Source organism: Pecten maximus, chromosome 19, assembly GCF_902652985.1.
Source record: "Pecten maximus chromosome 19, xPecMax1.1, whole genome shotgun sequence".
NCBI lineage: Eukaryota > Metazoa > Mollusca > Bivalvia > Pectinida > Pectinidae > Pecten > Pecten maximus.
In genome coordinates, this window is record NC_047033.1 from 18,773,250 (window position 1) to 18,790,709 (window position 17,460).

At 37.0% G+C, this 17,460-nt stretch overlaps 1 protein-coding gene across 8 annotated transcripts in view; it reads left to right on the top strand.

Annotated features, from left to right (window-relative positions):
- The window catches only part of LOC117317360 (collagen alpha-1(I) chain-like), a 141,361-nt gene that overhangs the window by 110,479 nt on the left and 13,422 nt on the right, over nucleotides 1-17,460 (top strand). Inside the window, exons 17-26 of one of the 8 annotated variants that reach the window (XM_033872157.1) lie at nucleotides 420-545; nucleotides 738-857; nucleotides 1,068-1,104; nucleotides 1,256-1,326; nucleotides 3,485-3,691; nucleotides 4,201-4,332; nucleotides 6,260-6,274; nucleotides 10,683-10,721; nucleotides 15,203-15,220; nucleotides 16,757-16,774. In XM_033872157.1, coding sequence (XP_033728048.1) covers nucleotides 420-545; nucleotides 738-857; nucleotides 1,068-1,104; nucleotides 1,256-1,326; nucleotides 3,485-3,691; nucleotides 4,201-4,332; nucleotides 6,260-6,274; nucleotides 10,683-10,721; nucleotides 15,203-15,220; nucleotides 16,757-16,774 — 783 coding nt within the window. The remainder of the gene's footprint in view (nucleotides 1-419; nucleotides 546-737; nucleotides 858-1,067; nucleotides 1,105-1,255; nucleotides 1,327-3,484; nucleotides 3,692-4,200; nucleotides 4,333-6,259; nucleotides 6,275-10,682; nucleotides 10,722-15,202; nucleotides 15,221-16,756; nucleotides 16,775-17,460) is intronic. The other 7 variants (XM_033872160.1, XM_033872159.1, XM_033872158.1 and 4 more) reach the window with 7 other exon arrangements.

Below are 17,460 nucleotides of genomic sequence, written 5' to 3' on the forward strand. Positions count from 1 at the left end.
GATTTTATTTTTGTAAGCCATGCATGGCAAAGACATCCACTTTGTTACACCATTCACAATTTATGATGCTAGGTCATTTTAAATTTTATATGATGTCACAAATCATTTCTGACTGGCAGACAGTAAAAAATAGTCAAGGTATATTACACTATAGTATATATATATTGTGTTTAAATTATTCAAACATACCCGATACGTGTTACTCATGTCTGTCCCATCACATCTCGTCCAGTCTTCTGTCTAAATGCAATATAACTAGCTAATCTCTGGAACTGCTGATGCAATCTTCACCAAACTGTGTTTCGGGATGTCAAGTCGCAGCGGGGGCATTTTTGTCTTACAGACATTTTCTAGTTTGGATTCTATTTCCCTATTATAGGAAGTTTTATCTTCATTTGACCTTTGACCTGTTGTTTCAGGGGGGAAAAGGAGATTCTGGAGACCCAGGACGAGATGGGTTACCTGGAGAGCCTGGACAATCAGGACCAATAGGACCACGGGGATTCCGCGGAGCAAAAGGTTCAATTGGCATGCCCGGACTGATGGTAGGAAATTGTTCCATCTATGTATCAAATAGGTAAAACTGTAATCTTTATTTAACAACAGTTGCTTAAAGGATTATACCAAGTTATATTAAGCACACAAGTTGGACAGACATTACTGTGCCACCAGACCAACCTTACAATCGGGTTTGAGGGTCAGACTGATAATACATGTAATCTATTGTGTTATTACAGGGCCGTCGGGGATGGAGAGGTAGGAAAGGTGAACGTGGATACGGACTGCGAGGACCCAAGGGTGAGCCAGGTGTTCCAGGAATAGGCGGAACTGGTCAAGGAGCTGGTGCAGGACAAAAGGTAGGTCATTATAAAGGCCAAGTCAGTCAAGTAGACAGTGTTGGAGGGGAAAGCATCGTCAATTATTGTCATTTCACCTATTAATACATCTATAATATAAATATATAGCCTGTTTGTTCCCAGATTTTTTGTTGTTTTTAAAGTATCTAACCATACAACTTATATTTGAAATGTGAACCAAGTTTCTAATTATATCACTTCTATTTATAGGGTGAGCCAGGTGAGATCGGCCTTCCAGGTGTCCCAGGTAGGTGATTTTGATGACAAATGTTTTATTTTGAAGTAAAATTTTTGGAGCCAAACACAGAGTGTGACGTTTTAATTTTACATTATCTGTGTACTATTTCACAGTTATTAATGATTTGTTCTATAAGAACTTTTTATATTTCTTTTTAAAGGAGGTCCTGGACGTGACGGTTCTAACGGCAGACAAGGAGCCAGAGGCAGGACGGGTAATACTGGAGAAAAGGTAAGTGATCATAACAGATTTTAAGTTAAAACCATCAAAACATTTTAACGATTGTTGATCACCTTCCAGTGTTCTGTCATCCTCAGCCCCTCCCCTTTCCTCCCCCCTCCCCTTTCCTCCTCCCCAACCCTTTCTTCCTTCCCGCCTCACCCCCACTTTCCTCCTTCCCAACACCCCTCCCCCTTTCTTCAGGGGCCGCGGTGGCCGAGTGGTTAAGATGTACCGACACTTTAACACTAGCCCTCCACCACTGGGTTGCGAGTTCGAAACATACGTGGGGCAGTTGCTAGGTACTGACCGTAGGCCGGTGGTTTTTCTCCGGGTACTCCGGCTTTCCTCCACCTCCAAAACCTGGCATGTCCTTAAATGACAATGGCTGTTAATAGGACGTTAAACGAAAACAAAACAAAACCCCCTTTCCTCCTCCCCCATCTCCCCTTTCCTCCTACCCCTTCTTCCTTCCCACTCACCCCCCTTCCCTCCTTCCCAACCCCCTCTCCCCTTTCCTCCTCCCCCCCCCCCTTTCTTCCTTCCCAACACCCCCTTTCCTTTTTCCCAAACCTCTCCTCTCCTTTTCTCCTTCCCACCCCACCCCCCTTTCCTCCTTCCCAACCCCCTCTCTCCTTTCCTCCCCCCCCCCCTTTCCTCCTTCCCAACACACCCTTTCCTCCTTCCCAACCCCCTCTCCCCTTCCTCCTCCCACCCCCCTCCCCTTTCTCCTTCCCAACCCCCCTCTCCCCTTTCCTCCTCCCCCCCTTTCCTCCTTCCCAACACACCCTTTCCTCCTTCCCACCCCACCCCCCTTTTCTCCTTCCCAACACACCCTTTCCTGCTTCCCAACACACCCTTTCCTCCTTCCCAACCCCCTCTCCCCTTCCTCCTCTCCCCCCCTTTTCTCCTTCCCAACACACCCTTTCCTCCTTCCCAACCCCCTCCCCCCTTTCCTCCTTCCCAACCCCCCTTCCCCTTTCTCCTCCTCCCCAACACCCCCACCCACCCCTTCCTCTTCCCAACCCCCCTCTCCCTTTCCCCTCCTTCGCCCACCCCCTCCCCTGTTCCTCCTTCCCACCCCCCCGCCGCCTCCGCCATCCCCCCCCTTCCCCTCCCACACCCCTTTTTTTCCCGCCCCCCTCCCTCCTTCCCTCCCACCCCTCCGCCTTTCCTCCTTCCCCCCCGCCCTTCCGTCCTTGCCCACCCCCTCCGCCCCGCTCCCGCCCAACCCCCCCCCTTTCCACCTCCGCCCCCCCACCGCCCTTTCCGGGTCCGCCCCCGGCACCCAACACCCCCTTTCTCGGGCTTCCCAACCCCTGCGCCCTTTCCTCCTTGCCCAACCCAACCCCTTCCTCCCTTCCCTCCCAACACCCCCCTCCAACACCCCGGCCACCGCCCAACACCCCTGCCGCTGTCCCACCCACCTTTCTTCCAACACACCCTTTCCACCTCCCCAACACACCCTTTCCTCCTTCCCAACACACCCTTTCCTCCTTCCCAACACACCCTTTCCTCCTTCCCAACACCCCTCCCTCTCCTTCCTCCCTCCCCCCTTTCCTCCTTCCCACCCCCACCCTTTCTTCCTTCCCAACCCCCTCTCTTCTCTCCTCCTCCCCCTTTCCTCCTTCCCACCCCCCACCCTTCCTCCTTCCCACCCACTACTCTCTCCTTTCCTCCTCCCCCCTTTCCTCCTTCCAAACCCGACCCCCTTTCCTCTTTTCCACCCCCTCCTCTCCCCTTTCCTCCTCCCCCACCCTTTCCTCTTTTCCAACCCCTCCTACCCTTTCCTCCTTCCCAACCCCCTCTCCTCCCCTTTCCTCTCCCCCTCCTCCCCCTTCTTCTTTCCCAACCCCTCCTCTCCCCTTTCCTTCCCCCCCCCCTTTCCTCTTTCCCAACACCCCCCTCCCCTTTCCTCCTTCCCACTGCCTGACCATCTCCACACAACTATGTTGTGTAAACAAACAGTTGTCCACCTCCTATCCAACTTCTATAATTTATAAGTTTAAAGAATTCAGAAAATAATGCTTAACAATTTCAAACAAATTTACACTCCTAAAACCATTTACATAACACTTATTAAAATAGGCAACATTACTACTGATGATTCTTGTTACTAGGGAAACCAAACAAGACAGGAAAGCTGTAATTTTGATTGTTATATTCACAGGGAGATAAGGGAGACTATGGAAGTGAGGGACCAAGAGGACCTGCTGGACCACCAGGACCTGCCGGCAATGGCTATGGGGAGTCAACCAACGAAGGAGCCAGGGGACCTGCAGGGCCTGCTGGACCCCCTGGACCTCCCGGTCGCCCGGGGCATCCTGGTACCCCAGGGACTAACGGTGGACCAGTCAACCTATCTGGAGGATCATCTGTAGGTTTCTGTAAACAACTACATTGTACTAGATACTGTAAACGTCCTTAATTATTTTATCAGTTTTAGGGATGAAATCATTCCACTAAATCATGATTGTGCTAAATTGCAATTTCTGTATATTGTCAATTCATTTAGTTATACAAATGTAATTCTATTTGAGATTGAATGTAAATCTTCAAAAAAATCATACAACGTTTATCCTCAAATAAGTGCCTTCCTCTAGTGTAAGAGTTCAGTGTTAAAATTTGGCGCGGGCTTGTTTGTTAGTGGTACCACTTTCAGCTCACTCTTTTTAAAATAATTCTTGATAATGATTCAGATAGACAACAATATTTTAGAATAATGAATCTTGATTAAGAGATTTATATATTTTTTCACAAGATGTTGAATTTTACGTCACTAGTGAATGATAAGAATAATGAATCTTGATTAAGAGATTTATATATTTTTTCACAAGATGTTGTATTGAATTTTACGTCACTAGTGAATGATACATATATTAACAGGGAGCTGTTGTATATGACACTGCTACTGAATTGATGTCTGTGGCCCATAGCTTACGTCCAGGGACATTTGTCTACATAAACAACGAGGAGAAGGTTTACCTTCGAGTTAACAGTGGCTTCAGATTGATACAGGTATGTTGTGTTATTAATACAGGTGTGTTGTGGTATCAATACAGGTGTGTTGTGTTATCGATACAGGTGTGTTGTGGTATCGATACAGGTGTGTTGTGGTATCGATACAGGTGTGTTGTGGTATTGATACAGGTGTGTTGTGTTGTCGGCAGGCGGGCAAGTTTGAATAATGTTTTTCTGAGTAAATAATTCATCCTTCGGGTTTGAATACAATTTTTTTTCCTGAGTATATAATTCATTCTCCCATATAAGATTTTTGTTAAAAGAATGATAATATTTTATTAGATTCATTAGTAGATCAGTCTACCAATATTTATGACATTCTATCTGGCTTTGATTCCACAAAAAATATGTTCATGTTTACATGAAAACATTTTCTCGGATGTTATAATTTATAAAACTAAAACCACATCATCCTTAAATTATTGAATAGAATTGGACAATGTTATAAAAATTAAAATTTATGATTTTAACAAATAACAGATAGTCGGATCGACTTATAATGATTTTTTTTTCAAATTAACTCAATCATGCTTTTATACATCTGAAATTGGATCTTACAGGATGTATATTTTCTTAAGCAAATGCTTCAAGTTGGCTGCCTACATTATGTATATTATATGTACAGTGTATATTAATATGTTATAAGTTAAGATCAGATACCAACTGTTGTAACCACTCTATTTATACAGCTTGAGTCGTTGGCATGAAACGTTTACGTACCTTCTGTGTATATAGCTTAGTGGCCACTGTATCTCATAAGCTATGTACAATGTGTAGCTCTGTCCACAGTGGTATCTACATTTTTGTTTTAGTTGTGTTTTCATTTTTAAATGAAAAGTTACCTGGAAAGCTTATAATGTTTATATAGGGTTATTATTCTAAAACAAGTTTATTTATTTAGGAATTTGAAATTTATTCATATTTTCAGATTCAGATAAAGATTTAATCTTTTTTTTTTTTTAATAATTTGAAAAATTTTGATAATGTTGTAAAATTGAAATCTAAAAGTAAAAAAAAAAAATCAGTTTTTTTTTTATTAATTGAGAATGTATTTTCAAACTTATTTCAGACTTATAGCTGGTATTAATTTAGTGTTACAGATTAGACTGAAAATTAACTAAGTACAGAAATTCCTGTAGTGTATGTATTGTAAAGCTGCATTTATGTTACGTCTATGTGTGTGAAATCTACATATTTATACATATAAAGTATATTATCTTACCAACATACGGTAAATATATTCATGTATTGCATCATTCTTCAACCTTTCAAGTTAGATTGCTGTTTGGTTTATATCTGGTTTCTAAGATTTCTAAAAATTCTTGAATTGCGTTTTTTTTTATTTTGGTCATTGGTTTTGGTAATTCACCTTTAATTTATCTTTACAAATCTGGGATTCAGTTTTCCATCTTACATGGATGCCTATACTTAAGGGCACATGCTAAATATGTTCCCTTCTTTGACTTATAAGGACTTTTTCACTAAGATTGATGGTCAGTTTTTACAGAATGTCACATTTTGTCAAATTAAGACAAAATCGTTTCTAAATAGATGCCTATATTAGTTGGGGGTTGTGTAATATTTTCATGGATTATCTCCCTTTCGTCTTCTTATGATCTTGGTATATAAATATGATTGAATTGTTATCTGTCTTGGAAGCGTTCTTTATTCTTTTTGTTCTAATGAAGTAATTTGTTTAATACTCTCACAATTTAAACTAATCAAATTTCATCCCATTTCAGGTTTGTATAATCTTTAAGTTTAATGTTTAATACAGTAATGAATAGTTTTCTCAAATTCCATTTGTATTGAAAAGTTACCATTTCTCTGCAAAAATGATTATCTGGTAATACTTTTTGATATATATTTTTTTTAATTTTACCTGAAAATAACTCGTCATGATTTCTTTCTCTGGTTCTGATAGAGCGAGTTGGTGGAGGTGAGTGGTGCAGTTCATATCGACCCTGTCCCCCCCAGTCCATCATCTATGGTCTAGACCATCCTTTGTTGGGGGTCATGCCATTGTGGCACAGGGTTGAAAGGGTCATTTCTTTATTACAATCTTCCAATTATCTGTTCAGCAGGATGCTGCATACTTCGTACACCTTTCAGTTCTGCTTGTATCGAACGCTTACACTTTCCTATTAATTTGTTTGAATTAAGGTCAAGGTTATTTTATACTGATATTTCAATGACAATACTTTCGTCTATCAATGAATTTTCAATAACATTGGAATGATTAAATTTTGCAAGAAATCACCCTCATTAAATTTCGTTTAATGGTTTGCAAATCGTTCTGCGATTGTTGATTAGCACAGACTCGTTACTACAATGTAGTAAAATAATAATGAAAAAATGTTTATTGAAATATCAGCATATCAGCAGTGTTGGATCAAGGTTGGATTGCTGGAACAAAATGTTTGAACATTAAAATTCTCTTCAAAAATCATGTCCTAAAATAATTTCCAGTAAATTGGATGACAAACCTCATCTCCTCATAACCAGTGCCTCGGTCCAACACTGTTTAATTGTATCAGTACCGGTCTAGCTAAATCACATATGTATTTTATATAGACAAATTGTCTTCATGTTTTTAACCATCAAGTTATTTTCACTGTTATTATAATTATTGATTCTCCAAAACGCTATACAGATATACAGAAATTTTGAATACAGGCAATGGGAGAATTTTAAGAAGAAATATATGCAAATTTCAGTTACTGAAGACATTTTAAGATATGACAGTTTGAAGACAATATGTGATTTACATTGAAATATTCATAATCCTAATTCCTTAGAACCAATCATTAACACAGGGAGTATGTGTCAGGCTCTTAGTTCCGTAGGAGTTGAGATTAACGAAGGTTCCATATCTAATATTAGATGTTTAGTTGTTTAAGTATTGGAGTTAACACAAGACCTCTACAAACCTTCATGTTTACAGTCTTTAGCTGTTTAAATTTCACTTTTTTCTTGCTTTTATCATCAGCTTCCTTTATTTCATTAAAGCATATAACTTTTTTTCAAGAATTTTCCATTTCCTTAGTCTCAGACTGCTAAGTAATTGAAAAAAAATATTGAAATATTTATTTTGGTGTAGTAATAATACATTTTTTTGTATTTTAGAATTCAGTACCTCTTTTCAAGAATTTAGCATTTTCTCGGTCCCAGGCTGCTAAATTTCCTTTATAAACGATTAATTTAATATCTATATATATATATATATATATGTACACACATTTGGTGAACAGTTTAAAACAGCAGCACATAATGAAGCCAGATGTGACAGTTGTCATGATCTGTTTTCCTTTGTGGTGAGGGTGAAATGGCTGTCTGAAAGGATTTATAATTAACATCTTACCAGCACTTATTGACAAAAAATTTGTAGCTGCACCAATGGTTGGGGAACATTCACACATACCACCTAGTTTTTAATCCCGACCAGAAATTTAGATTTCTGGAGATATGTTTTTTTTTCATATTGTCGATTCCCATAAAAATAATTTTCATAAAATAAATCACTTACTTTGTCATTTGATATTAACACGTGTTATAAATAATGGTGACCCTACAATTATGTGAATTAACATGATATGTAATTACCAGTCCTCTCCTGGTGAAAAAGGGGAACTATAAGTTTCCTCTCCGTCCATCTTTGTGACTCCAAAGTTTGTCAGCACTCTAGCGGCTTCATTCCTTGAGGGATTTTGGTCAAACTTCACACAATGGTAAAGGACCATAATATCTCGGACAAGATCAACAATTTTTATGGAATTTGGGTCAAGGTCACTGTTAGTATTTTCAGTGGGGGCGGGTAGGGGACATTTATTGCATGCTTGTTTCAATATCTTTTCATACAAATAAATGAATTCCCATTTCCATCTTCATCATTATATATCTTGTGTTTTTTTGTTTACTGTCTCTGCCAAATTTGCTGTCTGTTGATCCGTAGTAAGGCTTTTGCCATTTAGTTTGTCATCCGTAGAATTCTTATTTTTAGGAATTCCTTCTTTTATAGCTTCACTATTCTAACTGAACACATTTTTAGAAAAAGAATTATTTATCCTTAATTTTGGTTTTCATTTCTGCTTGGCTACATGAATAGGTCGCACTTTAATCATGATGCACATGGACAAAAGAATAAAAGCTTGAGTCATGCTTTTCTTTCCATTCTATCTGAAAATGAAAGAATTCATAATGAAGACAAATATTTTTCAAGACTTTTTAAAATAATTTTCATAATAAAATGATATTTCCCACCCTTCTGGATTGGCTAAAATAGTGTTTGAGTGATTCCCAATATAATGTCATATTGAGTCATTGACCATTCGTGCGAAAAAAGCTGGTTGACTGGGTATTTCTAAAAATATAATCTGGATTACTTCCCCTAGCATTAAATATCCAAAAATGATGACAAGCAATAACTTTTTCAATGTTATTGAATTATTTATGAATTAGCACACTGACTATATTTTAGTGTCTAAGTTTATTCTTTTGATGTAGCCATTTTATGATGAAACTATTATAGGTGTTTGATTTCAGTTTATAAATGGTTTTATTAACCAAAGACAAATATTTTTTTCAGGTTAGTCAAACCATGTACCTACCTTAACAAAAGGCTAAAATTGTATATCTACAAATATCCTTGGTACATAATTTAGGTATTCATTTTTTAAATTGATTCCCTACTTATCAGAAAACTCCAAAAATCTTTATTATATCTGAAAAATAAACATATCTTTTTCATGGCAATTTGAGAAACTGACTTAAAATTGTCTACCCCTGGTAAATATAAAAGTCTAAAGTTTTGATAAGTTGATCAGATTCTCAATACGATGAATTAAATCAATTTGATTTAGGAAGACAATACAGTATAGGAGACAGTGATGCTTTTGTAAATCCAGACAATAAATTCTTTGGTAAAAAAATATGAGATAAGAACATTCATTACAAAGTACATTTGTATGTCTCATATACAATCTAATTAAAATCTAGATGGTCATTTTCAGTACGTTACATGAACATCTAACAACATCGCATAAGGGTCACGTCAGGATGACCTTTAGGATTAACCAATCAAATTACTACTTACAGAATCTTGAAAGAGAATATCGTATGTTCATATTAGCTTGACTAGAGTGCACGGCTTGCATAATCTGTCAATCTGTTTCAAGTCATTTTGAGATCGATGACATCGAAAAATTGTCAATTCAACCTGAAAGTGAAATATTGAGGTAATAAAGGTCATCCTCATGACGTGACCCCTTATGTGATGTCATTAGATGTTCATGTAACGTAGTGAGAATGAGCCTCTATATTCTTATTAGATTGGTATAGACTGAGAAAGTCTTATATGAATTACAAACATACAGATTGGGACTTGTGTAAGTCTAATAACTTGAGTCTTAAATATGTTTGAAAAAAAACCCAAAAAACAACAGATATCCCTTCTACATTCAATGTACTAATAGACTGCTATGCTGCATGACACACATCTTTCTCTTGAATGGAGGGGAGACAACCCAGTAGTAATACATGATGTTAAGAGGACTTTATCATTGGGAAGGTTTTAACATATTGCATGGTTGCACAATTAAATACTTTTGTACTCAAACTGGTGTTAATTTTTAAAAGTATATTTTTGTTCAATTAGATGTTAATCAATAATGTAAGTGCTAAAAAAAACCAGAAAATTTTACTTTTGGAAGTTATATTATCTCTTCTTGAAATACAGAGTTATCTGCTCTTGTGAGGTGGTGTTTGGTGTTACTTCGTTGTTTGTGAGAGTAAAAGTCATGAATTTGAACTAATGATGTAACAATCAATACTTGCTGACAGAAGAGCAGATAAGTCTGTATTCTGTAAAGATGTAATGTTCAGATCCATGAAAAACTGCCTGGTCTATGATAAGTTTTCATTGGATGGAAAACTTTCAGAACACATTTTAATTGGTTCTGAATTAAAATAAAAAGATCTTTTTTTTTTTTTTTTTTGCCATTCCTAACAAAAAATATATGTAAAGAATATAGATGATAAATATTTGCTGAAAATATAGCTACCTGTATCTAAAATTACTTGTTAGTTGAAATGTTTGTTCGGTATGACTTTGCAATAGTACATTTGTTTTAACTTATGATTACTATCAAAATTTAGGGATTTTTAATTTCATTTAAAAAAATAACATCAACCATTAACAGATTTGAAGCAAGGTTAAAAAAAGCAATGCTAAGATTTGGCTTGAACACCACTGAAACATTAAATGTACAACATAAAAAAAGTTGCAGAGTTGATGGAGTTAATGTATGAAATGGTTGTTGATATTAAATTTTTTTTTTTTCCTTCTACAGATGGGACATTTCCTTCCTTTGCCGACACCTACCACTCCTGTAAGTATCAATTTTGTTCACCAATGAAAGGCTGAAATTATTGTTTGGAACTTGAATTGCTAACATATTAATCATAGATTTTGCATAATTCAATTAATCTGAAACCAAGCATTTTATCATTTTTAGCTCACCTGCCCGAAGGGCAAGTGAGCTTATGCCGTGGCGCGGCGTCCGTCGTCCGTCCGGCCGTCCGGCCGTCCGTCCGGCGTCAACTTTCCATTCAAGCAACTTCTTCTCAATAACCAAAAGGCCTAGAGACCTAATATTGGGCCTGTAGCATGCTGGGGTGAAGGGCTACCAAGTTTGTTCAAATGAATGACCTTGACCTTCATTCAAGGTCACAGGAGTCAAAAAGGCTAAAATCTTCAAACGACTTCTTCTCAACAACCAACAGTCCCAGGGAGTTGATATTGGGTCTGTAGCATGCTGGGGTAAAGGGCTACCAAGTTTGTTCAAATGAATGACCTTGACTTTCATTCAAGGTCACAGGAGTCAAAAAGGCTAAAAAAAAATTAGACGACTTCTTCTAAATAGCCAAAAGACCCAGGGACTTGATATTGGGTCTGTAGCATGCTGGGGTGAAGGGCTCCCAAGTTTGTTCAAATGAATGACCTTGACTTTCATTCAAGGTCACAGGAGTCAAAAAGGCTAAAATCTTTAAACGACTTCTTCTCAATAACCAAGAGTCCCAGGGACTTGATATTGGGTCTGTAGCATGCTGGGGTGAAGGGCTACCAAGTTTGTTCAAATGAATGACCTTGACTTTCATTCAAGGTCACAGGAGTCAAAAAGGCTAAAATCTTTAAACGACTTCTTCTCAATAACCAAGAGTCCCAGGGAGTTGATATTGGGTCTGTAGCATGCTCGGGTGAAGGGCTACCAATTTTGTTCAAATGAATGACCTTGACTTTCATTCAAGGTCACAGGGGTCAAAAAGGCTAAAATCTTTAAACGACTTCTTCTCAATAACCAAGAGTCCCAGGGAGTTGATATTGGGTCTGTAGCATGCTGGGGTGAAGGGCTACCAAGTTTGTTCAAATGAATGACCTTGACTTTCATTCAAGGTCACAGGAGTCAAAAAGGCTAAAATCTTTTAAACGACTTCTTCTCAATAACCAAGAGTCCCAGAGGACCTAATATTTGGCCTGTAGCATGCTGGGGTGAAGGGCTCCCAAGTTTGTTCAAATGAATGACCTTGACTTTCATTCAAGGTCACAGGAGTCAAAAAGGCTAAAATCTTTAAACGACTTCTTCTCAATAACCAAGAGTCCCAGGGAGTTGATATTGGGTCTGTAGCATGCTGGGGTGAAAGGGCTACCAAGTTTGTTCAAATGAATGACCTTGACCTTCATTCAAGGTCACAGGGGTCAAAAAGGCTAAAATCTTTAAACGACTTCTTCTCAATAACCAAGAGTCCCAGGGAGTTGATATTGGGTCTGTAGCATGCTGGGGTGAAGGGCTACCAAGTTTGTTCAAATGAATGACCTTGACCTTCATTCAAGGTCACAGGGTCAAAAAGGCTAAAATCTTTAAACAACTTCTTCTCAATAACCAAGAGTCCCAGAGACCTAATATTTGGCCTGTAGCATGCTGGGGTGAAGGGCTACCAAGTTTGTTCAAATGAATGACCTTGACCTTCATTCAAGGTCACAGGGTCAAAAAGGCTAAAATCTTTAAACGACTTCTTCTCAATAACCAAGAGTCCCAGAGAGTTGATATTGGGTCTGTAGCATGCTGGGGTAAAGGGCTACCAAGTTTGTTCAAATGAATGACCTTGACCTTCATTCAAGGTCACAGGGGTCAAAAAGGCTAAAATCTTTAAACAACTTCTTCTCAATAACCAAGAGTCCCAGGGAGTTGATATTGGGTCTGTAGCATGCTGGGGTGAAGGGCTACCAAGTTTGTTCAAATGAATGACCTTGACCTTCATTCAAGGTCACAGGGGTCAAAAAGGCTAAAATCTTTAAACAACTTCTTTTCAATAACCAAGAGTCCCAGGGAGTTGATATTGGGTCTGTAGCATGCTGGGGTGAAGGGCTACCAAGTTTGTTCAAATGAATGACCTTGACTTTCATTCAAGGTCACAGGAGTCAAAAAGGCTAAAATCTTTAAACAACTTCTTCTCAATAACCAAGAGTCCCAGAGACCTAATATTTGGCCTGTAGCATGCTGGGGTGAAGGGCTACCAAGTTTGTTCAAATGAATGACCTTGACCTTCATTCAAGGTCACAGGGGTCAAAAAGGCTAAAATCTTTAAACGACTTCTTCTCAATAACCAAGAGTCCCAGAGAGTTGATATTGGGTCTGTAGCATGCTGGGGTAAAGGGCTACCAAGTTTGTTCAAATGAATGACCTTGACCTTCATTCAAGGTCACAGGGGTCAAAAAGGCTAAAATCTTTAAACAACTTCTTCTCAATAACCAAGAGTCCCAGGGAGTTGATATTGGGTCTGTAGCATGCTGGGGTGAAGGGCTACCAAGTTTGTTCAAATGAATGACCTTGACCTTCATTCAAGGTCAGGTCGATCAAGTATGCTTAAATCTTTAAATGACTTTTAGTGAAAAGCCAAAGTGCAGAGAGACATTATATTGGTCCTGTAGCATGCTTTCAAATAACTGCAGGATCCATATATGAAAAGATCACTGCATTGCAGGTGAGCGATTTGGGCCCATTGGGCCCTTGTTTATGCTGAATTTAGGTTGATAAATGTTGAATTTAGGTGGATTTTTCTTGGAAAATTAATTCATTAAATTTAGATTAATTAAAATATTAATGAAGTATTCAATTCAGATGCATCAATCAGCTTTGGTAGGCATACTTATTATATATATATAATGTACAGGAATACTTTACTAATGTACAGGAATACTTTACTAATTTTAAACCATACAGCTTTCTTAAATTTACACCTTACATTTCATCTACAATGGGATATTTACTCCATCAACATCACTACTTATACACTTAACAAGTTTCATATACCTTTCGTAGAATTAAGAAATTCCAAAACATTACCAAATCTCAGAAAATTTTACTCCAGATTTTCTCTCCATTTATTCATTTCACACTAGATAAACTCCAAAAATATTGAAATGTCTTCTAGAATTTGGTTTAGGAAAGTATATAGTTGGTTGGAAGTAATGACAGAAGGAACAGAGGATATGAATAAACGACACATCGATAAGGTTGACAAAATGGTTGATAAAGTTTAGTTAAAATAAGCCTGATAAAATGTTCTTCTCATTTTAATGACCTATGATAATTGATAATAAACTTTTCAATATTAAGATCCTGATGCCTAGCTCTTGCTTTAGAAATATGAAAAGAAAAAATTTCTTTATAAGTTACCATTCTGTTTTTTGTTTGCTTTTGTAATGCAGAGTTATATGCTGTTATGTGCAGGTATTGATTGCTACATCATGAATTTGTGAGAAAACAGCATAATTTATGTAAACTACAGACGTGGCAACTAATACATGTTCCAAAGAGCAGATAACTCAGCATTATGAAAAGGTGGAATAATATTTGGTATATAAACTTCTTACCTGAAATTTTTAAAAAATATATCTGTAATTCAAATTTTTGTTAAACACTCACTGTTCATTTGCATAATTTTTAGGAAAAGACCTGAATTATATAGAAATTTTCTGAAATATTTGTTAAGTTGCATTTTCAAAATCTGAGAGATTGGCTCTCAATATACCTTGTATTTCTACATTCTTGGAATATATGTCATGACCATCTTGAAGGCTCTGTACAAACTCAAGTCATACATAACTCTGTGGTCAAATGGATACATGTAAAGGGAATCACAGGGTAACAGTATAATAGTCAAACTGTAATTTTGATTTTGATATTATAGTCCCATTTTAATCTACAGAGAATTTATACAATGTATTCTTGTTTTAATTACAAAGAACCAATCGCAGGACTTACAATGGGCCATATCAATTTTGTCATGGCAAATATCAATTTTGTCATGGCAACGTTACAGATCAGACAAGATATGTATAGATATAAAGCGGAATCCTCAGATTTCGACGATGGTGATCTATGCAGTGTTTATCTTTTTCCATCATTTCTATACATTTGATATAAAATTCAGTAATAATGGCGCTGTTAGGGGCCGTGGTGGTCGAGTGGTTAAGGTGTCCCGACACTTTAACACTAGCCCTCCACCTCTGGATTGCGAGTTCGAAACCCACGTGGGGCAGTTGCCCACAGGAACTGACTGTAGGCCGATGGTTTTTCTCCGGGTACTCCGGCTTTCCTCCACCTCAAAACCAGGCAGTCCTTAAATGACCCTGGCTGTTAATAGGACGTAAAAATAAAAATAGCTAAAGGGTCTGTTTGGAACCTAATAATCATTCTCCGTAAGACTCCCTGATCCTTTACCTTAGATGATGTGGTACGTACTGTACACAACAAATATTCTTTGTACCAATTCTACAATTTTTTCTCTTTTACTCATTCATGTATAGGCACCTACCAGCGCTCCGGTAATTCATATTTTCTTACTTTCATCACCACAATCTTACCTATGCTCACCTGTCTTCATTGTTTACCTCGTTAGAGAATCGTCACATAGCCTGCTGTGGGATTCCCTTACCTTGTGTCAATAGATCATCATATTTTGATGTTGTCTTAAAATTGTTGTTTTAATCATGTCGCAAGATTTTATTTTTAATTTCGAAAGATATATGTATATATAATATTTGTTTATTTTTATCAATGTTTATATATTATATAGATATGCTAAATTTAAGAAATAATTAACGATGATTTGTGTATTGTTTCAGGATATACAACGAGGACGAGGATATTTTGCAATTGAATTAATAACGAAGGCCGCAGGCCTGAGTTATTAATTAAAATTGCAAAATATCCTCGTCCTCGTTGTATATCCTGAAACAATACACGAGTCAAAGTTGATTATTTCTATTCTACCATGTACTGTTTAGTTCTGAGATCGACCTCTTTCTAATAGAAAAACAGCAAAGAAACCCTGAGAAAACCTTGTAATTTATTTCTTGAGTATTGCATTATTTGTTGATGAAATATACAGGCAATACAGTACTATGATCAAAAGCATCTATCATATGGCATTGATTTTGAAAATTTAAAAAAAAAGAATAAAAAAAAAAAGAGGGGGCCTCCGTAGGATTCGAACTCACGTCGTGATAAAAATGTATTGAAAGACTAACCCATTAGCCCACTCGGCTATAGTAACCTTTTATAAAACGGGTGAATATTAGATATATAAAATTGTAACAGCCGTGACTCACGACCGTGTATTATTGGCACGAGCGTGTACTATTGGAAAATAATACATGGTTTTAAACCAATCAAAACTGGCGTTGCATAGCAAACATGGTAGAATGTCTGATATTGTAAAGGTTTTTGACTCTAATTTAGAAAAAGAATACATATACTTTTATCATGATCTACCTAATACTGTATTATAAAGTTTACTGAATTTACTTTATGACGATGATAATTGTTATTACAGTGTTGTGTATTTAATTAAATGACAATGCTATTCTTCCACTATTTAGTTATTTTCTGAGTTGGCAAGAAGGTTTAGCCACTTTTCTCCTCCTCAAATCATTAATAATAAATATTTATTTAATGTCAGAAAATTTTAATACTAAATTTGGGATGAGTTCTTTTGCTAATTAGTTAACACAAAGGGACTGGCAATAATTCTCAACTCAAGGTCCATTTATATATTAGCTATTGTGTAAATGGAATGTGTGCGTCATGTGATTTGAAATATTTTTGTTTTAAAATTTAAATGATAAAGTTAAAAATTTTCTCTAACTTCCATATCATCCTAAAGTAGAATCCTACTCATTTTAAGATTATTGATATTCTAATGAAATTTATATTTCACAAAATTGTTTTCCAACTGTTTTCTGACATTTGATAAAATTAACCAACTTTTCTACTGTCTGTACTGAGTATGAGGAATGAGAAATAGAACATCCAACTTGTTGTTGTGAGGTAGTTAATATGTTGTGTTTCTCAACCTCTAGGCACCGATCAGAATCAGGGTAACACATTTGTATACTGTCTCATCACAAAACTTATATTATACGTGGCACCTGTCAATCACATAACCGTTGCCTTGGATACTGGAGCTTAAATTACAGCTATTTATTCTTCTGTGCATTTGCCAATTTACATTTCAAACATTTCTATATTATCTGGTTTTCTTGCTGTCTACTTGTGTGCAGAGACTTGTGGTGTCATGTATATTTTATTCACGAAAATGTATCATAAGCAAGTTTTAAAGATACTTGACTGGGGGAAAAGGTTTGAAAATGTATACCTGTATCCTGCCTTTTTGTAGTGCAGAGTTACTTCCCTTGTGAGAAGGTATTGATTGTTACATTGTTTGTTTGTGAGAGTAACATCATAAATTTCTGATAAAACAACATCTTACAAGATGTATCTGAGTGTATGAGGAAGCACGGCTTTGTAAACATCTATCTGGGTAAAATGTTGGTTGTGATCTATAATTTAAGGAGTATGAGTGGAGGGCTGATAGAATGTGAGACAGGCATGTTGTCATGTACAGGTGTCAAGGCCTTTGGTTGCTATGCATTTCATTTTCAGTACTGTATATTGAAAATCCATTTTACTTTTTCTTTATATAGTACAAATCTTTTGACTTAACCAGTTATGTTTACAATTGTCACTTTAACAGCACAATCAAATCTATATTTGCAATTTAAGC